Source organism: Bubalus bubalis, chromosome 10, assembly GCF_019923935.1.
Source record: "Bubalus bubalis isolate 160015118507 breed Murrah chromosome 10, NDDB_SH_1, whole genome shotgun sequence".
Lineage (NCBI taxonomy): Eukaryota > Metazoa > Chordata > Mammalia > Artiodactyla > Bovidae > Bubalus > Bubalus bubalis.
Window position 1 is genome coordinate 62978307 of NC_059166.1, and position 24997 is coordinate 63003303.

The window sequence follows — 24997 nt, forward strand, 5'->3', positions numbered from 1 at the left end:
TTTGTATATGTGTGTGTGCATGCGTGTGTGAATATCATTGATAGCTGATTCACTTTCTTTAATGGTCTAGTCATATCCTATTTACACTTGGTTCAGTTTCTTTTTTTCTTTTTTTTCAGTTCTACCAGTTTATTGCTACCAACCCATCATCCTCCACCCTCATGCACACATGCCCAGTCATGTAACCCCATGGACTGCAGCCTGCCAGGCTCCTCTGTCCATGGACTTTTCCAGGCAAGAATACTGGAGTGGGTTGCCATTTCCTTCTCCTTGGTTCAGTTTCTAAAAGTTATATTTTTATAAGGATTCATTCATTTAAGTTTCAAACTATATAAGCGCATTCCAAATATTCTGTTATCCTTTTATTTTTAACACCAAAACCACTTTGTATTGGCATATAGCTGATTAACAATGTTGTGATAGTTTCAGGTGAACAGGGAAGAGTCTCGGCCACACATATACATGTATCCCTTCTCCCTCAAACCCCTCTCTGATCCAGGCTGCTACTTAACATTGAGCAGAGTTCCGTGTGCTATACAATAGGTTTTTGCTGGTTTAAATATAGCAGTGTATACATGACTTGCCCAAAGTCCTTAACTATCCCTTCTATCCCCGCCCCAGCATCCATGAGTTTTCCAAGTCTGTGAGTCTCTTTCTGTTGTGTAAGTTCACTTGTATTGTTTCTTTTTAGAGTCAATATATGCTGCTGCTGCTTAGTCACTCCAGTCGTGTCTGACTCTGCGACCCTGTCGACGGCAACGTGCCAGGCTCCTCTGTCCATGGGATTCTCTAGGCAAGAACACTGGAGCGGGTTGCCATGCCCTTCTCCAGGGCATCTTCCCAACCCATGGATTGAACCCAGGTCTCCTGCATTGCAGGCAGATTCTTTACCACTGAGCCACCAGGGAGCCCTCCATGTTGCTGCCAATGGCTTTACTTCATTCTTTTTAATGGCTGAGTAATATTCCTGTGTGTGTGTGTGTGTGTGTGTGTGTGTGTCTGCACCCACCACACCTTCTTCATCCATTCCTCTGTCGATGGACATTTAGGTTGTTTGCATGTCTTGTAAACAACGTGCTGCCTTGAACACTGGGGTACATGTATCTTTTTGGGCCATGTCTTTCTCTGGACATATGCCCAGGAGTGGGATTGCAGGATCATACAGTAGCTCTATTTTTCGTTTCTTAAGGAACCTTCATACTGCTCTCCATAGCCGATGCACCGATTTACATTCCTACCGACAGTGCAGAAGGATTCCCTTCTCTCCACACCCTTTCCAGCATTTGCTGTTTGTGGATTTTTTATGATAACCAGTCTGACCAGTGTGAGGTGATGTCTCACTGTAGTTTTGATTTGCATTTCTCTGGAAACTAGAAGTTTTGAACATCGTTTCATGTGCCTGTTTGCCATCCATATGTGCCCTTTAGAGAAATGTCTGTTCAGATCTTCTGCCCATTTTTTGAGTGGGCTGTTTGTTTTGATGATATTAAGTGTCATAAGCTGTAAATTTTGGAGACTAATCCCTTATCAGTCACATCATTTGCAAATATTTTCTCCCAATCTGTGGGTTGTCTTTTTGTTTTGTTTATTGTTTCCTTTGCTATGCAAAAGCTTTTGAATTTAAGTAGGTCCCATTTGTTTATTTTTGCTTTTATTTCCATTATTCTGGGAGCTGGATTAAAAAAGATGATGCTGTGATTTATGTCAGAGAGTGTTCTGCCTATGTTTTCCTCTAAGTTTTATAGTGTCCGGTCTGAAATTTAGATCTTTAACCCATCATTTTTGTGTATGGAGTTAAGGAATGATCTAATTTCATTTTTTTACATGTGACTTGTCTATGAGTGCCCAATCTCGCCTGTTATTCTTTTAATCTCTGTTGCCTCTCTGATTATACCCCTTTTATTTATATTATTTATTTAAGAAATATTTATGCAGTGCCTACTATGTGCCAGGCAGTGTTCTAAGCACTTTCTAAATACTAATTCATTTATTCCTTATAACGGCTTTAAGAGGTAGGTACTTATTATTATCTTCATTTTACCTATGAGGAGGCTAGGCATAGAGAAGTTTGGTAGTTTTCCCAGAGTTGCACAGCTGTGATTTAAACTAGATAGTCTGGCTCTAGAATGTACATGGTTAACTGCTATGTCACACTGCCTCTTCATTTTGATGTTGATTTTCATTCCTTATTTTGAAGATTTATGATATGTCTCTTTTTCTCTTGATCAGTCTTACCAAAGGTTGGCCAATTTATCAGTTTTTGCAAAGAACCAATAGATTTATCAAACCACTCTATTGTAAGTTTCTTTCCTATTGTATTCCTCGTTCTTAGCCTTAGTAATTCTTCTATTCTTTTTGCATATGTTATATTTTCTTCTGGACTTACCTGGTGGCTGAGACGCTAAAAAATCTGCCTACAGTGGGGGAGACCTGGGGTTGATCCCTGGGTTGGGAAGGTCCCCTGGAGGAGGGCATGGCAACCCACTCCAGTATTCTGGCCTGGAGAATCCGCATGGACAGAAGAGCCTGGCGGCCTACAGTGCATGGGGTCACAAAGAGTCGGACACAACCGAGTGACTAAGCACAGCACATATTTCTTTCTATGTTGGTTAGAAATCCCTTTGCTGTCAGCTTTCTTAAGGTTCTGAATTTTCCTCTACTGCTGCAGCCGCATCTAAATTTTGATCTGTAGTATTTTTTGTTATTATTCAGATATGTGGGTTTTTATTTTCTTATTTCTTTGACCCATAAGTTATGTGTTTTTAAATTTCCAAAAGTATGTCTTTAAAATGTGATCTAAAACATTGGTAATTTACTGAGACTTGTTAATGGCCTGGCACATGATCAAGTTTTTAAAATATTAGTGATGTTTTTTCTATTAATCTGTCACTTAATGAGAGGTTTATGAACATCTATTAATTTGATAGGTTTGTGAGTTCCACCTTGTGGGTTATGTTAGTTTGTTTGCTTACTTTGGAAAATTTGAAGCTATTTTCAAGATTTTTTGCCTTAAGGTCTATTTTGCCTGATATTAATACACCTGATATTAATATACCTAGCATATTTGAGCAGTTTAACATTTGCTTATGCTGAAGTTCCAGGAGATTGACTCTACCAGATTGAAATTTACCAGATATTGTGTAAATTTCTTATCTTGTGTTTTCTGAACCACAAGCTCAGTTGGTAAAGAAGCTGCCTGCAATGCAGGAGACCTGGATTCAATTCTTGGGTCGGGAAGATCCCTGGAGGAGAGCATGGCAACCCACTCCAGTATTCTTGCCTGGAGAATTCCATGGACAGAGGAGTCTGGCAGGATACAGTCCATGGGGTCGCTGCGTTAGAGGTTTCAGCTTTCTCTTTTTCAAAGAACTTGAAATTTTCCTTGCTCCCCACCCTGTGCTCCTGAAATCTAGAGCAGGTGACCAGCTCCCTGAGGCATCTCTGGGCCAGTGTATAGAGTATTTCCAGACTGCTTTTCATGCACAGGACAATGCTTTGAAGGTCTGCATTTAAAGCGGACTTGAGTTTTATTGAAAAACAAAGCTGACTTTTATTTTTTCCATTTGACATTTCTACAGCAAACTTACTTCTTACCATGACTGCTGTGTAGCCTTGGCCAGCTATTCCAGATGTTATGCCTTGTTTTTGAATCTGATAAACAAATACCAGAAGAAGCAGGTCAGTTCTTTATACATTTAACTCTTCAGTGTGTCTTTGCATTGGTGTATTTGTGTAATAAGGCCACGTTGAATGATTTTGTGTTTTGAATGCATAATTTTCTCTTAGAAGCTTCCATTAGATATGTCACGAGCTGCCCCCAGGAGGCAGAGAGTTCCATGGAGGAAGTGGGGAGGAAGTAATTTGAGGCAGAAATGGCCTCAGAAGGATGTGCGTGCAGTACAAGGATTCACAATGTTGGGTGAAGGGTGGGTGCTGTTCTCCTAGTGCTCTGTGGACGCCTCCTACAGGAGGCACCTTTGAGTGGGGTGGGGTTACACTGGTTATTTCCAGGCCCCAGCCCAGGCCTACTGAGCCAGGTGGGTGCAGATGTGCCCAGCCACCTGCACTTTAACAAGAACTGCAGGGACTTCTAATGCAAACTAAAGTTTGGGATCCCCTACACTGGGTATACTCTGAAGATTCTTCTAGCCCTGAAATTTTCTAATTTTTTGACACTGTTGTATTTAGAAGATGACATTTTGAGGTTAAGTATTTAAAGGAAATAATTTGGTTTTAATGAGTTGGACAAAAATGTAACAGCTGTTTTAAAAAAAGGAAGAATTCACAAATGACTTTCCCTTAATAAAATTATAATACTTAATACAAACATTAATTTTTATGATATTATCAGTTTTGAATAGTCATTAAATGCAGGCTAGTTTTATTTGCCTTTATAAATGATTAAACTGACATCAACTCTTTAGTGGGGATGGTTTATACATGAAAATAGGTATTAATTTCCAGTATGGTAAATTTTCAAAATTACATAGTAGGTATCACCAGTTTAAAATCAAATTATATATATTCTAAAAGGGTTTTAATATAAAGCTTTGTGTTTGTTTATATTAACCATATCAAAACCACCTCAAAATATAATTCCTGTTTGCCACCAATAGCGCTAAACTTATTCTTACCTAGCCAAGTACTTCTGCTGAGAATGACTAAATTTGTCATATTTTACACTGTTATCAGCCATTTATTAAAAGGTTGCTACTCTCATTTTGGTTTTATTGATAAAGAGAAATTTCTGTGTTCATATTACATCATTATGTATTACGTGCTCAGTTGCTCAATCATGTCTGAGTCTTTGCAGCAGGACTGTAGCCTGCCAGGCTTCTCTGGCCATGAAATTTTCCAGGCAAGAGTACTGGAGCAGGTTGCCATTTCCTAGTCCAGGGGATCTTCCCAACCCAGGGATTGAACCTGGGTCTCCTGCACTGGCAGGCAGATTCTTTACCACTAGCACCACCTGTAAGTTTTAAAGATGATAAACTTTGCTGAAAGTGTTAATGTCTCTATTTCACTTTAAAAAAATTTACAGATATGCACTTGGGTTCCTGATTCTGAGTATTTGGACTGCAAATGCTTTCCCCTGTGTATTTTGTATTTTCTCTAAATTACATACTTTGAAAGATTTCATGGCATAGGAATTTGCTGTGTCAGCTGAAGAATGAATTTGATTACCTTACAGTATTCACAGTGCTGTTAATTTAAGTACCCATTAGGCATTTACTGATTTAGATTTTGGTAAAATACACTATCAGAACTCTAATCTTTAGACAAGTGAATTAACCCCCTAAGAGCTTGGATACTCCTAGTTCTGGTTTTCTTTTTTAAGGAAAAAATTAAAAGGGTAGAAAAGATAGTTTGCTGTAACATTAAAAGAAACTTTTCAATATTATACTTATAAAGGGATTTAATTATGGATTTTATTTTGTAATTTTGTTTTATGGGATTACTTTATGGGTTTTAATTTTAATTTACCATCATAGTTTATTTTTTACTTTGGTGTTTTGATCATGGATAACTTAGATTGGACAGTAACTGGAGAAGATGTTTTCAAATGTGGATTTAAAGAAAACATTTCTGTTTAACAGTCTGATTTCAAGTTATGTCATAACCGGTAATTTTTTTTGAAAAAGTAGAAAACCCATCAGTTCAGTACTGACAAATAGCCCTATTTATTACGGTATTACTGGTACATAACTGTTTGTTTCTCTAATTGTAATTTAGATGATGATTGTGTTTAATAGAAAGTAGAAAGTTCTGGCATCTGGCTGTTAATAATGAGATACTTGAGATGTGAGTATAGTTAAGGGTATGCTTTTTCTGGTTCAAGGGACTAAATGTCTTAAAGTTTAATTGACATAAAATTTTACCACACTTCTTACTGAATTGCTTTTCACTTTGGACTGGTAGTTATCTATAAAGCAAAATTGGTATTTAAAGGCCATATTTTTCTCTATAGATTTACGTTATAATTTTGTATTCCTGTTAAAATTATTTTGGTCCAAAGATGAATAAAGAGCATCTTGCAAAGTAAGTACAGTAACATGTTGTTTTTAGAACCACCAAGGAAATGTGCGATTTATACCCTTAATCACCAAAGTTATTACCTTTTTAAACTTTCAAAACATTTTTTATTTATTTACTTTAGACTGGGCAGGGTCTTCACTGCTGCTTGCATTTTATGCTACTTGTGCCGAGCAGGGGCACTCTCCAGATGCAACACACGGGTTTCTCTTGTTGCTGAGTGCGGACCCTAGGACGCACGGGTCAATAGTTGCAGCATGTGGGCTCAGCAGGCGCAGCTTCCAGGCTCTAGCACAGGCTCAATAGTTGTGGCACATCCATGGCATGTGGGATCTTCCCAGATCAGGGATGGAACCTGTGTCCCCTGCATTGGCAGGCAGATTCTTTACCACTGAGCCACCAGGGAAGCCCTCACCAAAATTATTTTAGTCATTGTGGTAAAAATCATATTCAACTATATTACATATTTCCTTGCTCTCTTAGAAGATATTAAAAATAATTTCCTCTTATCGATGCCAAAGGTCAATATTACAAGCAGTAATTATTACTCTAGAGGTTATTTGTCCTACTTTGGGGGCATGAGTCTGTTGATAGACTTCTTTAAATGCCTGTGTCATCTTGGTGTAGATTTCTCTCTCCCTTTCCATTGTTATTAACTTTGCTTTGGTAATCATTACCTGTCTTTTGCAATGATTTGTAATTAGTAGGGGAACCTCATAACCAACCTTCTTAAAAGTAACACCTAAAGAGTCTAAACGCTGACTTTGAATAGGTTCTGAGTGAGAAGAGCCTGAGGGACTTTTGATGAAATTTCTCTCAGCTGTTCTTATCTTCAAAAGCCAATTCAGATTCAAGGTGTGGCTCTGTGATCCTTTCTCTATGAAGCCTTCTAAGACCAGCCAATTTTTTCCTCATTAGTGCATCATTTAATTTTTATTTTTTAAAGGTTTGTAGCAACTTAGCAGTAGCAGCAGCAGCAGCAGCAGCTCTATTTGTAATAGTCAAAAACTAGAAAGAACCAAATGTCCTTCTCTGGATAAATGGCTAAGCAAACTGTGGAATATCTATGCCGTGTAATACTATTCAGCATTAAAAAAAGGACTGAGCTATTTATATATACTATATCCTGGATAAATCTCCAACTATACTGAGTGAAAAAAGCCAGTCCCCAAATGTTACATATTGCATGCAGGATTTTAAACCCTTTAATGTAGCTAGCGCACCCAGTTAGTACAGTCAGAGCTGAGGACCCAAGCAGTATGTTTCTGACCCTAACTATTTCACTCTTATTAAGAAAAATCATCCAAAACTTAGAGCTAGAGTGCGGGGTAGGAGCCCGTATATTCTGACAAAGTCATACTGGGGCACTGTTTAACCAACAGGGCTTAATTCCCAAGGAGAATATATCTTTGTTTAAACTTGCTGTTTACTATTTGATTAGAACCCAGACACTATAAAGTTACACATTAATTTGTACATTTTTTCCTCTGGTAGACAAGATAACCTCAAAGTTATGGTTTGTTACCTTGGGGCCATTAGCCAGGTATGATTCTAACTAGTAGTCTTACTCTAACATTCTTTTTAAAGCTTGTAAACACCCAGCTCTTGTTTTTGGAGCCCACTTTACCATTGTATTGGCTTCCCTCTTTAATGAGATAAGTAATTCTTTTAATGTGTTCATTTTATATTTCTGTGAGAGCCAGGTTAACTTTTTATAAATTATACTTTGACTTTGTATTGTCTTTTACTTATGCAAAAGGAAATATTACAGTTTTGAATCATCTTTGATATTTTCTAGTAAGGAAAAATATATATATTTAACATTTTCCTCAAAACCAGAATGCTTTAGAAGAGCAGGGAAATTGTTCAGGCTACAAGGAAATAGTTATGTGTCCCAACCACTTCCTAAAATCGTTAACCAAAGGCTTTTAGAGATCTTTGTAAATATTTCTTTTGTGATTCTCTAAGTAGTTATCATTTGTGTAGCTGCCTCATGCACTATTGGGATTTCCTAAGGACACAGGCTTTGTCTTTATAAACCTGAGATGATTCTTGGCATAACAGACTCATGAAAAGTGCTGAAAGAATGAATTTTGCGTATGTGAAATGTTTTGGAATCTGTAAAGTGTTATACAATATATTTTTTTTTCTAGTCCTCTAGTACTTCTTCCTTAAATATTTACTTTCCTCTTCCTACTTTGGAGGAGGAAATAATAATTTTCCCCACATTTTTCTTGTTGATGGGCTGCCATACACAGCAGCAAAACAGAAATGCTGGATCTTAAATTACTTCAGACCAGCACAGCATCTTAGGTTCCTGTTCCCTTTGGCCCAGGTGACTAGTTGGATAAGATTTGTTTTCCTCTTTCCCGAGAGATAGAAGTGATTTCCAGAAACAGAAACCGCACACCACATCCTGATATGAGTGTTTTAATCTTCGGTGGCTCAGATTTTGCTCCACCTAAGGTTTACTTGGACATTGAGACTTTTGAACTGATCTTTGAAATGTACCCCATTCGTCCAGCAACTTTTAAACTGGAATTATTACTTCCTAGAACTATTTTTGTTTCAGTTCTAGGAAATGTTTCTCCAAGGCCAGCTTGGATTATAGACACATGCACACTTTGGACCCGTTGTAGTCCCTTAGTGTACAGAGCGGTCACCCAGGGACTCAGCAGTCTGCAGCCCTTATCTTTGTCCTGAGAGGTTAGCATTGCCTTTGTCTTGAAAGTTTGAAGGCTACGTTGATAATTGGCAGAGATTTCATTTTTCTGGGACTTATTTTTAAATTTAATCATGTTATGACTCAGTGTATTTTTGGAGAACATAGAAACAAAAATCTCAAAAAAAGAAAGAAAACCCCTCTCTAGTGATAAATGAACTGTCACCTGCACACACCTCTTTGAGTGTTTTTTGATCACCCAGGTGAGGAGCTTAGCAGGAAACTGTGGCCAGCTGCTTCCCCCGTCCACCAGGGGGAGATGCTGCTTGGAACCAGGTAGCACCAAAGCTGATGGCTGCTGGGAGAAGTGGAATCTTTCCTCCCCCATCTGGTGGTGCATTCCATTAAAGGGAAAAAAAGAAAAAGTGAAAAAATGTCAAAAGTAAAAAATTTTTTCCTGTTTTTTTTTTTTTCCACACCTTATTCATATTCATCTCTTTTCAAGGAAAAGTCTGACTTCAGCATATGAAAATTGGTCTTTTTGGAGTGTCCTTAATCTGTCTCAGTTATTAGGTCAGTTGATAATGAAAGGTGGTGGGGAGAGCATTTTCACCTTTATTTTCTACCTGTCTGTGTTGTGAGAATTATTTAAAAGAAACATGGATTCATAGTTTTTTAACATGATATAAAAACACTAGGTATTAAAGTGGTGAGATATTGAATTCTTTCTTGATTTGAATCATTGAATCATTGTCTCCTAAACTTGAGGAGTTTTAAAAATACAGGTTCTCAGGCCTCACCCTGTGAGAGCCTGATTCAGGTCTGGGACACAGCCCGAGAACCTATTTTTAATAGGCACCTCAGGTGAGGAGCAGGTGTGGGAACCTGTGGTGTAAATTATTAAGATGGCCCCTTAAAACAAATTGTTTTCCCCAAAATTGACAGCGGAGGGTTTTGTACAAATCCTCAAGAGATTTTAAAGTGATTAATCAAAGCAGCCACACAGGGTCAAATCTTCATCTTCAGGCATGTGGCTGAAAGGGAATCTCCCTTATAAAGTAGGAACCAAATCAGCAAGACAGGCCAGGTGTTGGTGTCGATTTTCCCAGTAAGTGGTGATAACCACCCGCCTTGTGCCTTTTGCTGAGGCGCAAGGCAGCCAAGGAGCACTTTCTTAGCCAGAGAAAAGGAGATGGGCCGTTCGACCCTTCCAGGGACTTTCTCTGCCAGACTTGTGTCAAAACAGATGACACTGAGACCAAGCCATTGCACGAATGGAGCTTCCGACACTGGTCACACTGGGCTACTCAGGAGAAGGGAGCCCTGGGGACCCTTGAACTGGCAGTGGAAGGGAGGATTCCTTATCCTCGGTTAGCTAGACAAGCCACAAGTTGTTCTTGATTCATTTGCTAATGAAGCAACCACCGAATTTTATTTCTGCTTTGAGAAATTTCAGTATATCTCCATATCTAACCTTTGTTAAGTTTGCAACAAAGCTGAGGACAGTTTGTTCATTTTAAATAACGCGTGGTTGGGTTCACAACAGCTCTGTCCACCCATAGCCCTTCAGTGATGCGAGCCTGTCAGCATATGATGGCTGTGGCGCAAGCCAAGGGTCTCATCTGCAGTCTCGGGGAAGGAATGCGCTCCTCCCAGCTCCACAGAGGACTTCCTCAGGGAGAACAACGGCAACTTCTTTGGCTCATGTCTGTCTATGAGGTTGATTTGTCCGGGATCCATGGTCTAACTGGTAACTCCCAGTTCCCACACACACACAAACTGAGACCAAAACACAGCACTGCAGTCGGCCGGGGTGCAGTTTGTAAGTTAGACTAGAGCACAAAGAAATGTATCTATTTAAAATGCTGACCGAAATTCAGTGAAATGACAAATCTCATTTAAGAACTGTGCACATATTGTATGCTTTATGGTGTAAACTGCATTTGGTACAACCAAATGTGCAAGCAGATGGGCCCAGTGTGGAAGGCGTGAGCGGGGTCTGTGGCAGCCTTGCAAAGCAGACCTGCCTCAGGGGTGCCTCTGACATCAGCATCGCCACATTTAGCAGCTCACCAAAATATGTTTGGGTTTGTTTTTTTGGGATAGCACGGAAGGATTTTCCCCCATTTCTTCTATAAATATCTACTGGGCAGGAGATCAGGTAAAATCCCTCAAATAAGACTTGTAAGTCTGGCAATGTTTTGCAAAGGTCACAGTCCAAAAAAAAAATAACAATAATAATAATAACCTTTATCTACATTCCCATCACTCCTGTCCATTAAACAGCTATCTGTGTAAACCTCCCCACTTTTAGATACACTCAGTTCCTTGTGCTTCTTTTGTGAAACAGAACTTCCCGATGCAGGGCAATCGTCAGCCTCAGAGAACGCTGTCTGGGAATCCCCCAGCGTGTCCGTGCTTGTACTGCTTGTTAAGCTGAGCCTCTCTCGTCCAGGGCAAGCGGCGGTCTTCAAGGCATGTGAACGCTGCCTGATTCAGAGTGCTCAGGCATCCTGGTGTTGAAAACTGGACTCGGAATGTCTGGAGAGGGTAGGGCTGAAAGCAAAAAACATTGGCCCCTTTTGGAGCTGTTCCTCTTTAGTGCAACTACAGCCGAGCAGCAGGCCAGAGGATAGCGCGACCTTTCTCCCCCTCCTCCATCCTCTTTGGGGCCACAGAGGATTGGCGAGGGAGGCGCCTCCACCCCTTCCCCGGCGCCTTTATATGGTGACTTGGCTCCCCGCTCGCCCTCCGCCTCCAGCCTGGCAGGAGGGCCCTGTGGCTGTCTTCCCAGCCCCTCGGCAGCCACATTCCCAGTGGGTGCTGTGAGCGTTTGGCTGAGCTCGCTCCTTTTTTCGGCCTTGGCCTTGGTCTGCACCCCTGACCGGGCGGGCGGCACAAAAAGCCCTTAGCTTGTTCATTCTTTCCAGCTCCTGCTGCTTTGCCCTTGTGGAGCTGGCTCTTCCCGCCCACCCTCTCCGACTCAGCACAGAACCCAAATGCCTGATTTATGTCTGTTGACTTAAAAAAAAGAACAGAGCCCAGTGAAATTCTAGCATCGCCCTGGTGCTTTGGAGTGATAGCTGTGTTCAGAAGCATACAGTAGGCGCTCAGTAAAGGGATGTTGGTGGGATGGATAGATGGATGGAAGCATCACATATAATCTCTTCTGATTTTTAAATGATTTTCTACTTCGATTCTGGTTTTGAGCTTCCAACATCTCTCAGATTCTTCTGATTTGTATGGCTCAGCACTTGGGCAAACTGTTGACCCACTTTCAGTAGCCTGGGGTTAATTAGCATTTCTGCAGCACTGCAGTCTGTCTTCCCAATGGTAAAATTTATCTGTTCTTCAAGCTACCTGTAAGCTCGATTAACACTGGAGTTTTGTCTGAGGGTGGGAAGTTGGGTAAATGTTGCAAATTGCAAATCCTGATTGAGCTCTCAGATCCAGATTGCGTGAGAAGTTTCTAACCAAAATTTAAAGAGGGCATCTTGATGAGTTTAATTTTCTGGTTAAAGGAGGGTTCCAATTTTGAGCACATTTACAACCCCTTCAATTTCAACCCATTTTTGAAAACCTTTCTAAAATGTTTCCCTTGACTTAGGGCAAGTATTCTCTGAAGTAAGTAATGGAGCCTGCTGAATATAGTTGATTCTTTCTGTGACATCTTGATATGGTTCCTTCCCCATGGTCAACATTATGCACATGGGTTATTTTAAGGTTCTGTGGGTAGGAAGGGTGTGGAGTCAGGGAAGAGTGGACAGTGGGTGGGGAGTAAAGTGAGGTAATGGCAGAAGTGGTCACGTGGGGCTGGATGGTAATTAGATGCTGGCTTTGGCATTTTATAGGCAGTGGATGATTTTGAACAAGGGGGTGATGTAAGAGCTGTGCTTCTAGAAGTGGTGTTAACCTTGGTCACAGAGGGAGGAGCCCGTCAAGGATCTATGACAAGAGTCTACAGACTGGGTTAGCCAGAGTGGGTGTGGGAAGTGGGAGTCAGGGGAGATTCTGAGATGACAGAGTGGAGGGAGCTTGGTGACTGAGAGAGGGAAGAATAGAAGATGCCGCTGGGGCTGAGCCTGGGGAAGACGAGGGTCATGGGAATGAGGAGGAGGGTTGAAGTGGTTTGGGAATCCATCTGTGAGTACAGAAGTGATTGTCCGAGTCTTGCTTCTTCTCTTAACCAGTGTGGGACTCTGGGGCCAGGGAGCCTCTTCAAGCCTCAGTTTCTACATCTCTGAGTAGGTAGAAATCTCCTTCATTGACTTTAGGCCAGTGTTTCTCACATGGAAAATAACAGTCAACACAGAGGCTGTTGCTGGAACTTGACAGAGACCACTCTGTTTAGCAGTGTCCTGCTCCTTGTTTTGTTCCAGTTAAAGTAATTTGATTTACAGGCGTGTGGAGCCTATTCAGACTGAGTAACATGTTTGCTCATGAGGGCACAGCTTATGCTAAACCAAAGAGAACATTCAGCTTTCTACCGGCTATACCTGGGATGCACAGTTGAGGTCAGGCTTCGTCCAGTACATGAACCTGTCTGAGTTCTGGTTGGCCAGAGCTGTTGCTGGGCTGACTCCTTTTTAAGCAAAATTAGAAAGTCTATGTAAACTGGTTATACTAGATTGCCTTCTTAAAAAAAAAAAAAAAAAGAGATTCTCCTGATTCATCTTCATTTTGCTGTTTCAAAACTACATAGTTGTGGTCTGAACATGCAACTTTGTGTTCAGTTTAACAAAAAGGCTGTAACAGTGTTGATTTATAGGTGGTTCTCAGATATTGTCTTAGAATAAAGGAGAGGCTCTATACCTCAAAGGAGACTGGCACGAGGATGAAATTGTTTTTTGCGAGTTATTTCTCTGCAAATTGATGATCTCGGCCTTTGTGTAATTTTTCAAATCTGTATAGGATTTTAATTAAGTGATATTTAGTAGACTTGAGCTTGATTGGGCTGTGGAACAATAAACAACCTCACGGTAACACCGTTCAGGGGCTGGGTACCTCACAGAGCACAGACCACCCGTGGGGAGCTAAGGGGCCCTCTTGCTCAGCCCCCTTGTTCAGAATTCCCGATGAGTCCAGGCAAGCACTGGCAGGGGAGTAAGGAAACACCACCTCAGCCAGCTGCCTGTGAGCCTGCCCCTGCTCTGGCCTATTCCATTCTCTCTTGAGATTCATGGAGAACATATTTGAGAAGGGTTGAGGGGAGAAAAACAAGACGATGCTTTAGACAACCCTGAGAAAGAGGACAGAAGTAGCAAGCATAGCAGTTGCTGGAAGTTTGGTGGTGCACACAGTGCAATCTGCCAGCCCATTTGTTGATTCTGCATGCCATCCTTCAGTTGGCACCACTGCTGCCAGGAACCACCCCCTCCTTTTTCCATCTGAAGGCAGGGAGAGAGGCACTGCGGCAGCGTTAACTCTTCCTGCCCTAAAGCCTAGAGTTTCTTATCCCCGTGTCAGGCTTAATAACCTGTGCCATATTAGGACCCACAGAGATATTTGAATCAAAGAATTTTAAAAGTGGCAAGGGCCTGAGGGAGGTTTTCAAGCAGGAAAAGCAGCACCCAGTCTTCCCAGGTGGGACCAAATGTGATGGTGGGTAGAAATTTGAATTTTGAAGAATGAGAACCTAGGGGGAAACCTGCTTTTACCTGCAGCCAGAGATCTGGTCAGCAAATCAGCAGTGACGGTTGGAGGTGGTACAGGGCCAGGGAAGTCTTCTGAGCTAGACCAACCAGAAAAACAAACATTGGAGGTAGAGGTGAAGGGGCAGAGCTAGCAAGAGGGAGAGGGGTGGAACGAATAGTCTAGCATCCTTCAGAAGACAAATCTTAGGAGGTAAATTAATGCTCTTGATGATTTAGCCAACAGAATGCAGCTATATATTGTGTGCTTTAAGAAGTCATTTAAAAACACTGATCATGTCTTTCCTGTCTTGCTTAATGTGCTTTTGTGGAAATAAGAGCAAGTCCAGGGAACACCGGGAAGTCTAGAAATGTTGGCCATAACTACTGCCTAGGGCATGAGGGAGGTGGCTGTCCGAATTGTGGGAACATTTTGTTCCAATTAAGGAACTGCAGATCGTCACTTCAGAGAATTAGTTAATTTGTGTACCTAGGTGCTTGGAACAGTGATTGGTGCATCATAAACACAGAGTATTAATTGCTGCTACTACTATTAGTAATAATAGTAATTATTACAATTTTCAGAGGTAGGGCTAGTGCAGAGGCTTTAATCAGAAATTGTGTATCAGAGTTTATGGGAAAAACTCTTGCTCCTCAGTCTAGAAAACACAGTGGAATTTTCCTTCAAGGAGCCTAGTTCTCAGAAACAGCCTCTGTCTTGGTTGGAAAATGGTCTGCTTTGCTGTTGGGTGTAACAAGGGAGGGAGAGCGTACTCTCTTTCTAGAGCCCAGGGAGAGGCCTGCCCCACTGGGAATTACATGAAGTAACCACTGGTTTCATGTGAAGGGAAACTGGAGTTTTATAACACAACTTTGTGAGCTTGGTTTAGATTTAAGACCTACCTGCTTCAGCTTCTTTAGGGACTGTCTGGTGATCAGACACAAACAAGGTGACCCCAGACCCGGAAAGGGACTGCCCCAGGTATTCTTTCTCAGGACATGCTCCTTTCCCCAGTGTCAACTCACCTATCCTCCACACCACATATCTGCTTTTATTAACGTACCAAGGTTGAACTCAAAATCATAGTCATAATTTTGCTAACCTCTCCCACTGCCACCCCCTGTTCGCTGAGCGTCCTCTTATCTAGACTCCTCTAAGACCTCTGTGTGTTTCCCACATAGGTTAACGCCACTAATATTTTACTGATAGTAAAGGATTCAGAACAGTGCCTGAATCATCACTCACTACAGTCTGTGCTTTATCTGTTTTGTCTCATTTAATTTTGCATCACAGTATTTTCCCCATTTTACAGATGAGTTAATCGAGAGACAGAAAGGCCAAGTGAAGTGCGACCCAGGCTGCCTGGCTCTCTGACTGGGAACCATAATCCCCTTGGGTGTCTAGTTTCTTCCTTAGCCCTTTCAGTCTTTGCAGTCTCCCCACTTATTATTAGCCTTGTTTTCTCAAGTAGATGTGAGCTCTTCAGAGCGCCTTGCCTCATCCTTGTTTGTATATGTGTGTATTCCCCCAGACCCCGGCATTCAAAATGTACCCAAGGACTAGCGTTCCACTTGTGGTGGGGGCAGGAGTGAGTCCCCTGCCTGGACCACCTGCGTGATGGGTTGCACACTGCCCAGCTGAGGTTTTCCTGCGTGTGAACTCTCCTGGGCCAGCACACATCGTGTTAGACTCTGTCCTTTCTTAATGTTGGCAAATGGTTCACAGCTGCACAAGCAGCAGCCTGGCTGCTTCTCCACCAGGGCCAGGGAAAACGTTTTCAAGAACAAGCAGGAACAAGTTGGTATTGGCAGAGCAGACCCAGGCAAGCCCCAGCATCTCGCCCTTTGTCCAGGATCTTCCACTCTCTTTAGGCCACACGCAGTGCTGGGGCTGCTCCCATCCCCCAGGTCCCACCTGGAGAAAAACCGGCCCAGCCCTTTGCCCTCTGTCCCAATTCCTTAAGGCTGCAGCTAACTACAGATCTGATAAGGTAGGGTTTGTGGAATTCCTCCTTATATTTGCATTTGAAAGGAGATAATTCCTTTACTGCTCAGAAAGCAGTCAAGGCAAAGGAGGAGGTAAATAACGAGCCACTTGGGAGGCACTGGTGTACCAAAGACTCCAGATCTGGGTAACCCGGGGTTCAAATCCTAACTCCACCCCTCACTGGCTGTGACAAGGGCGGCTTCTCCAACCCTGTTTCTTGTCTGTAAACAGCACCCGCGCAATGAGTATCAGCACCCTGGCTAGTTGTAGCCCCTCAGTAAGTGTTCCTTTAACAACAGAACTGGTCTGTCTGCCCACTGTTGTCAAATTAAGAGCACAGTTGTTTCTGTTTCTTGTGCAGTCATAAACTGTTCTCAGCTGAGATTTTAAAGAAACGTTTATTTGTTATTAAATATAGCTTATATACTGGAGAAGGAAATGACAGGCCACTCCAGTCTTCTTGCCTGTGAAATCCCATGGACAGAGGAGCCTTGCACAGTTCAGTTCATTGGGTCGCAAAGAGTCCTATGCAACTTAGCGACTAAACAACAACGGCTTATATACAGAAAAGTGCACAAAACACATATGTACCATTTAGCAAACAGTTATAAAAGCATCAGCCATGTAACCACTACCCTGCTCAAGAAAAGCAAATACTGCTTTAAAGTGGTGAATACTCTGTAATGGTGGTTTTCACCTGCGGGCAATTTTGCCCCCACGGGACATTGAAACATTTTTGGTTGTGGTATGTGAGGAAGTGCTTCTGGTATCTAGTAAGAGAGGTTAGGGGTACCATATAAACATAACCAGCCCCCCATAACAAAACATAAACATAAACAGCCCCCCATAACAAAGAATTAGCAGTGCCCCGGCTGAGAAAGTCTGATGTAACACAAACTGACTGCCCCTATGGGACAGACACCCCACTTTGAGAAACAGAGTGCTTGAGCAGGAGGTGAACTTTTAGGAAAAGATTTCGGTGCTCAAGAAACCTGTTTGTGTCAAGGCTTAGATTTATATAACACATTGTTAGTAATGTCATCTCACTCAACTAATTGTTTTCTGAAGGAAAAAAAAAAAAGCCAGCCTGAATTTCAGATGAAGGATCTGAAGTTAATAGACCTTGCTAACAGCCTCAATCAGTTTCTGTTCTTTCATTGCTGCCAAATGCTTTTAATCTCCTCTGTCACTTTGCACCAATCCTGGGAATCAAATACTGTACAAGTCAGCAGAAACCAGACGTGTTCCATCTTACTATTAATTAAATCATGAATTAATTAAATACTGTCCTCTTCCCACCAACTTGTCCCAGCCCCTTTGCTCTCGTAACTCTTTGTCTTTAATTTATTGCAGGATTTAGTTGTTCGCATTGTTTTTATTCTTGGCAACCTGACAGCAAAAAACAACCAGGCTCGTGAGCAGTTTTCCAAGGAGAAAGGGAGCATCCCAACTCTGCTGTCTTTATTCCACACATTCTACAAACTGGATCTGCATTCTGGGAAGCGCTGGGGGGAAGGAGATGAGCGTCCCAAGGCACGGAGGCCGGCCCAGGCAGAGGACGTGCTCATCAAACTGACGCGTGTGCTCGCCAACTTGGCCATCCACCCAGGTGTGGGCCCGGCCATCGCCGCCCACTCGCACATCGTTGGCCTTCTCCTCGCCACACTGGGTAAGAAACGCGGCCTTAGATGGACTGGGGTTCTGTGAGGGTTTTAGCAGTACAACCTGCTCGCTTTAATGAGCCTTCTCATTTGTGACAGGAAATTCATTTGTCTTCTGTTCGGAACTGCCTCAAAAGTAATCCAGCTTTTTAAAAAAGGAGCAAAAATAGTAATACATCCTCCTGAAATCATAAGTTGTGTCCAACTCTTGTGTCCACATGGACTATAGCCAGTTAGGCTCTTCTGTCCATGGGTTTTCCCAGCTAAGAATACTGGAGTGGGTTGCCATTTCCTTCTCCAGGGTATCTTCCCTACCCAAGGATCGAACCCAGGCCTCCTGCATTGCAGGCAGATTCTTTACCATCTGAGCTACCAGAATTATTACTAAAACCCACTGAACTGTACAATTTAAAAGAGTGAATTTTATGGTATGTGAATTATATCACAACTTTTATTAAAAAAAAAAAGCTTGCCAATCAAATTATCAAAATTGGCCAACTAACCACAGAGTTTAAAATTCCAGATTTTTCCTGGATTAGTCCACATAATTAAAGTTTATTTGTCTTTTTATTTTCTCAGCTTTTTACATTATCCACAATTATAGACTCCCGGTCCCATCTTTTCCCCTGTATTAGACAGTTGGAGCTGCCATAACAAAACACTGCAGGCTGGGTGGCTTAAACAACACAAACATACTTCTCACAGCTCTGGAAGCTAGGATTGTAAGATCAGAGTGCCAGCTGATTCTGTTCTAGTGAGAGCCCTCTTCTTGACTGGCAGGTAGCTTCATTCTCCTGTGGCTTTTCCTCAGTGTATGTGGGTACACGTGAGAGATTGATCTTTCTCTTCTTGTAAGACCATCAGTCCTATCTGATACAGACTCTACCCTTATGATCTCATTTAACTTGACCTCCTAAAAGTCCTGTCTCCAGAAATAATCACATTAGGGTTTAAGGCTTCAACATATAAATTTAGGGGAGGGGACACAATGCAGTTGATAATATCCTACCTCTGATCCCCCCTTCCCCAGATTCCTGATTTTCCTATGTGCAGAATACTTTCATTCCATCTCAACAGCCTCAAAAGTTGTTAATTAATTTCAGCATCAACTCTGAAGTCTAAGGTCCCAGATCTCATTTAAATATCATCTAAATCAGCTATCATGAGTTGTGAGATATAAGACATCCTAAGGAACAATTCCTCTCCTGCTTGAACCTGAGAAACCAGACAAGTTATATGCAAAGCCAGATGGCAGGACCAGCACAAGATAGATGGTCCTATTCCAAAAGAGAAAAATAGGGAAAAAGGGAAGTGTGATGGGTTCCCACCAAGTCCCAAGCCTAGTGAGGTGAATTCCATAAGATCTTAAGGCTTGAGAATAATCCTCTTTGGTTACATGCTATTCCCTCCAGACCCACTGGGGCAGTGGCCCTGCCTCCACAGCTCTGTCAGTTAGGCCACCAGGGCTCTGCAGGGCAGTCTTGCCCTTAAGGCTTTGGGATGAAGACCAGTGTGACCTGCTGAAACTCAGGCAGTGGCCCTGGTGATCTCTGAATCACTGCTGGGGTCATTCTCTCCTCTACTTGCAAAATGGTGCATATTCCCATCTAAATAGCTCCACACTCTGTCCTGTCAAGTCCAAGGAGTCTGACAGCTTCCTTCACTCGGTCCTGTCTCTGCCCCCTTCAGTTCAGATGGCAGTGCTTCTACTCACATAATCTCTCAAACTCTGTACTGAGTGATAATAAGACAACCACACATGTGGTGTTCCCTCCAGTACACGCTTTCTTATTTCTTGCAATATGGCCAGGCTGAGAAGTTTCCAAGTCTTCATGTTCTAGCTCCTATTGGTTAAAAGTTTCTTCTTCAATTCATCCCTTAAGTCACTCAGTTGTGTCTGAGTCTGCAACCCCATGGACTATACAGTCCATGGAATTCTCTAGGCCAGAATACTGGAGTGGGTAGCCTTTCCCTTCTCCAGGGTATCTTCCCGACCCAGGGATTGAACTCAGGTCTCCGGCATTGATGGCAGATTCTTTACCAACTGAGTCACAAGGGAAACCCAAGAATACTGGAGTGGATAGCCTATCCCTTCTCCAGGGGATCTTCCCAAGCCAGGGATCGAACCAGGGTCTCCGGCATTGCAGGTAGATTTTTTACCAACTGAGCTATCAGGGAAGCCCATCCCTCTCTTCTTACATGCTAATATAAGCAGTCAGGAAGCGCCAAGCCTCTCCTTAAACACTCTGCTTGGAAATCGTAGCTAAACATCCAGTATCATTGCTTGCAAGTTAGACCTTCCACAAAACACTAGAATACAATTCAGCCAAGTTGTTTGCCACTTTATAACAAGGATCTCCTTTCCTGCAGCTCCTCCTTTCCATCTGAGATTTTGCCAGAGTGGCCTTTAATGTCTATTTCTCTAACAGCATTTTACTCATGACTATTTCTGTGTTCTTTAAGAAGATGGAAGCTTTCTCTCCAGCTTTCTCTTGTCTTTCAGCCTTTGCCAGAATCACCTTGTCAATGAAAAATTAATCAGTGAATCTAAGAAAGAATTGGAAAATTTTATTCAAGCCAAATTTGAGGATTGTATCCCAGGAAGAACATCTCAGAAAGCTCTTGGGAACTTTTCTGCTGGTTAGAAATCAAGGCACAGTTGTATAAGATTTTTTTGAGACAGAGGGCTCTACATCAAATGATGTGTTATTGACAGTTTACATTATCCAGATCTAAGCATCATCCTGGTGTGTCATGTGACCCCTTACACGGTCAAGAAGGACTATTTTCTTTTAAGGAGGGACTTGTCTTGATGCTAGAAGAATGCTCTTTATGGTTGAGCAGATATTCCTACTGAGGGAGAGGTTTGGCAGATATACAGAGCACAGTGAGGAGAGAGAGGCCAGACAAGAGTTATGTTTAAATTTTTCTTATCTTGCCATAAAATATAAATTTTATTTCACAACCTTTAACATCCATATTTCTAGCATGCCCCTCGGAACTCCTCCAGCCTCCACCCATTACTCAGTTCCAAAGCTGCCCATATTTTTAGGTATTTGTTACAGCAGCACCCTACTGCTAAGCACCCAAACCTGCCTTAATCTGCTTAGGATGCCGTAACAAAATAACACAGGCTGTGACTCAAACCACAGAAACTTATCTTCTTACTTCAGGGGACTGGAAGTCTGAGATCAGGGTGCTGGCGTGGTTCCCGTGAGGCCTCTCTTCCTGGCTCATAGATGGCTGCATTTTTCCTTTCTCTTCCTCTTCTAAAGCCACCAGTTCTATCAGAAAAGGACTCTACCCTTACGATCTCATCTAACCCTAGTTACCTCCTAAAAGCTGCATTGGGGGTGGGAGGGCTTCAACATATGACTTTGGGAGGGACACAGTTCAGTCTGTAGCACCCCTGCTTTCCACTTCTTAGGTCTTGTCATTTCCCATGGGCATCTCTGCCTACCAGTGTGCAAGGAAATGAACTGCCATCCAGAGATATCTACTTTGCCACTACTTACCACTGAAAGATTTTGTTGTTGTGAAAGAAGCTTTAATGTCTGATGGAAATAATGTTTGGGGGTAACCTTTGAACTTTAGCCCTTTGTATAACCTCACTACATAGTCAGTGCTGTGCTCATATAAAAGGAGGTTTCTTAGTCTGCTCAGATTGCCATAACAAAACACCACAGATTGGGTAGCTTAAACAATAGAAATCTATTTCTCACAGTTCATAGGCTGGACGTCCCAGTCAAGGTGCCAGAAGGGTTGATACCTAGTGAGAATCCTTTTTCTGGCTTGTAGATGGCCCCCTTCTCACTGTGTCCTCACATGATGGGCAGAGAGCTCTGGTGTCTCCTCCTCGTCTTATCAGAGCACTAGTCATATCACCCCACTCCAGTACTTTGCCTAGAAAATCCCATGGACGGAGGAGCCTGGTGGGCTGCGGTCCATGGGGTCGCTAAGAGTCAGACACGACTGAGCGACTTCACTTTCACTTTTCACATTCATGCACTGGAGAAGGAAATGGCAACCCACTCCAGTGTTCTTGCCTGGAGAATCCCAGGGATGGGGGAGCTGGGTGGGCTGCCATCTCTGGGGTCGCACAGAGTCGACACAACTGAAGCGACTTAGCAGCAGTAGCAGCATCAGCAGTCGTATAGGATGAGGGCCCCACCCTCACGACCTCATTTAACTTTTATACCTCACCAGCCCTATCACCAAATACAGTCACTTTGGGGGTTAGAGCTTCAACATATGAATTTGAAGGGGACGCAAACACTCCACCCATCACAAGGTTTAAGAAAGTGTAGGTTGGTATCTGCTTTCAAGGAACAGGGTACATCGTGGAGGAATATCAGGCGTATACACAAAAGCTTATGAAAAGTGCCCATAACAAAGTACACACAGAGCGTGGAGGCTGAGAGGACCAAGCCACAGAGCATAGCTTTTGGTGTGTGGGGTTATAACTGACCTTGCCTTCCCTTGTTATGGAGCTGCGTAGTTTTTTTGTTTTTTGTTTTCTATATTTGTTTTTTGAAGTATAATTGAACTACAACACTATGTTAGTTCCAGATTACAACACAGTGATTCTATATTTCTGTGCATTACAAAATGATTGCCATTGGAGCTACCCAGTGTAAAAAGCGTGTTCACATCTGTTCCCTCACGTGAGCAGCCACATGAGAGTGGGTTGTTATTTTAGGCCTTTTCACAGAGGAGGAAACAGGCTCAGTGAGGTGCAGTGACTTTTAAAAGTCACAAAGTTAGTAAGTGGCAGGGTTACTCACATGTTGCTGATCTTAAGGATTCTTAAATTCTTATATTTTAAAATATTTGTTTGGCTGTGCTGGGTCTTAGTTGCGGCACATGGAATCTTCATTGCACCCTGTGGGATCTTTGGTTGCAGTGCATGCAGTCTCTAGTTGTGGCGCGTGGCTCAATGGTTGGGGCACATGGGCTTAGTTGCTCTGCAGCATATGGGCTTTTGAGTTCCCTGACCAAGGATCAAACCCATGCCCCTCTTGCATCGCAAGGTGGATTCTCAACTATTGAACCACCAGAGAATTCCCAAGATTCTTAAATTCTGATGAAGGTCTGTCCTTGTGACATATTGCTTCCATGTGATAACTCAAAATCTACACATTAGTCTAGAACTCTCTTCCAAGCTGCTGACTGCACATTATACTGTCTGTATTGAGCTGCTCCAAAAATTTGAGTTTCTCTAACAACTTCAAGTACTTTGGCCACCTCATGCGAAGAATTGACTCATTGGAAAAGACTCTGGTGCTGGGAGGGATTGGGGGCAGGAGGAGAAGGGGACGACAGAGGATGAGATGGCTGGATGGCATCACTGACTCGATGGACGTGAGTCTCAGTGAACTCCGGGAGTTGGTGATGGACAGGGAGGCCTGGCGTGCTGCAATTCATGGGGTTGCAAAGATTTGGACACGACTGAGCGACTGAACTGAACAACTTCAAACCTTGCAGCACTTGGACTCTAGTATCTCCCTGTCTTCTTTCTGCCTCTGGAGGATCAGTTCTTCTCCACCCAGAAGTCAGGGATCCACCTGCCTCAGAATCAGCTATGGGGCTCATTAGGATTCCTTTTCTAGTTTCTGGGTCTTACCTTTCTTTACCTGCAGGATGGGTTGAAATATGCATTTCAACTCCCCCTTCTGCCCCAGGTGATTCTTCTGCCCCTTAACTGTTGAGACCCAGTGCTCAGAGAACCACCTTTAGCCTCTCTGGCTAGTGAGGAGCTGGCAGGAGCCTGAAACCCACCGGATGAGTTCTTATCTGTTGGCAGGCCAAATCACTTCACTTGACTGTAGCTACCTGGGGAAAGCCTGAGGACTTGCCCTCAGATACCTGGACTGGGAGCACATCATTATGGATAGTCAAGAAAGAAAGCTCCATGTTTCATTTTATTGCAATTATTCATATGTGAAGTGAGAACATTCCTGGTCTTACATATATTTTATGAGCTTAGAAATTACATTTCTACCTATTAACTAAAAACATAATACAGTGGATAATTTCAGTTTGAATTCTAGGAAAGTAATGCTTTGGAGGCAGGAGAAAGAGGCAGAGAGCAGATTGGGCCAGAGCTTTTAGCTCTAGGGTTAATTAACCAAGGGGGCCTGGCTAGAGTCCTCAGGGGCTGGGGCCTGTCCCCGCTGTACCTCCATCATCAAGTCCTCTGGGAGGGTAGCTACTCTGCCTCTGTCACTGGGGGATTCCCATGTGAGGTCTCTCCAGTATATTGTCTTGAGGTTACTGGTACTTACACATAACCTACTTTCTTTCTTTTGCTCTAAAGTGACCAATGAAACTCAAATCTGGCACTTCAAAAACTGTGCATAAGAATCATGCAGGGAGCTCATGAAAGACAGATTCTAAACCCACCCTTAGAGGCTGTGACTGATCAAGTGAGGTGTGGAACCCGGGAATCTGCATTTTCTTTTTCGAACTCCCTCTCCCTGGCCAGCCCCAATGCAGATGATGAGCAGTCTCACTCGAGAATGCTTCGGTCTCTGTGTTAGAGCTCAGTGCCGTCTGAGGTTAAGCCCATGTGGAAAAAGCCTTCTACCTGGCCCATGGTGGCGGGCAGTCATTAGGGCAAGCAGAGGGATCCCTTGTCTTTTCTGTCTCCAGAACGACTTGACCTCCCTCAAAGAGCTTTATGGGGGTGAGGGGTAAAGTTATCTTGATAGAGGATCATACACCACCCTCCCCCTGGCAGCTCAGCTGCAGGGATGAATGCTCTGAGCTCTACAAAGTCCCCTCAGCTGATCTCTGCTGGTTCCCACCTGGTATCTCTGCTTCAGTGAAGAATAGCGACCAGACGCTGGAGAAGGGAGCTGGTCAAGGAGCCTGGCAGGCTAGAGTCCATGGGGTTGCAAAGAGTCAGACACGACTGAGTGACTAATCTCAGCACAAATGCTTGTAAGTGCATTTGAATAGAAGCACTATTAAAAATTAACTTTTGTGGGGTGAAATGCATGTAAAGTGTTCGGAGCCCTTCATG

At 42.8% G+C, this 24997-nt stretch overlaps 1 protein-coding gene across 5 annotated transcripts in view; it reads left to right on the plus strand.

Annotated features, from left to right (window-relative positions):
• The window catches only part of ARMC2 (armadillo repeat containing 2), a 120562-nt gene that overhangs the window by 74321 nt on the left and 21244 nt on the right, over positions 1 to 24997 (plus strand). For all 5 annotated transcript variants that reach the window (XM_044924371.2, XM_044924370.2, XM_025294693.3 and 2 more), the window contains 2 exons: positions 3579 to 3678; positions 17666 to 17981. In XM_044924371.2, the coding sequence (XP_044780306.1) occupies positions 3579 to 3678; positions 17666 to 17981 (416 nt within the window). The remainder of the gene's footprint in view (positions 1 to 3578; positions 3679 to 17665; positions 17982 to 24997) is intronic.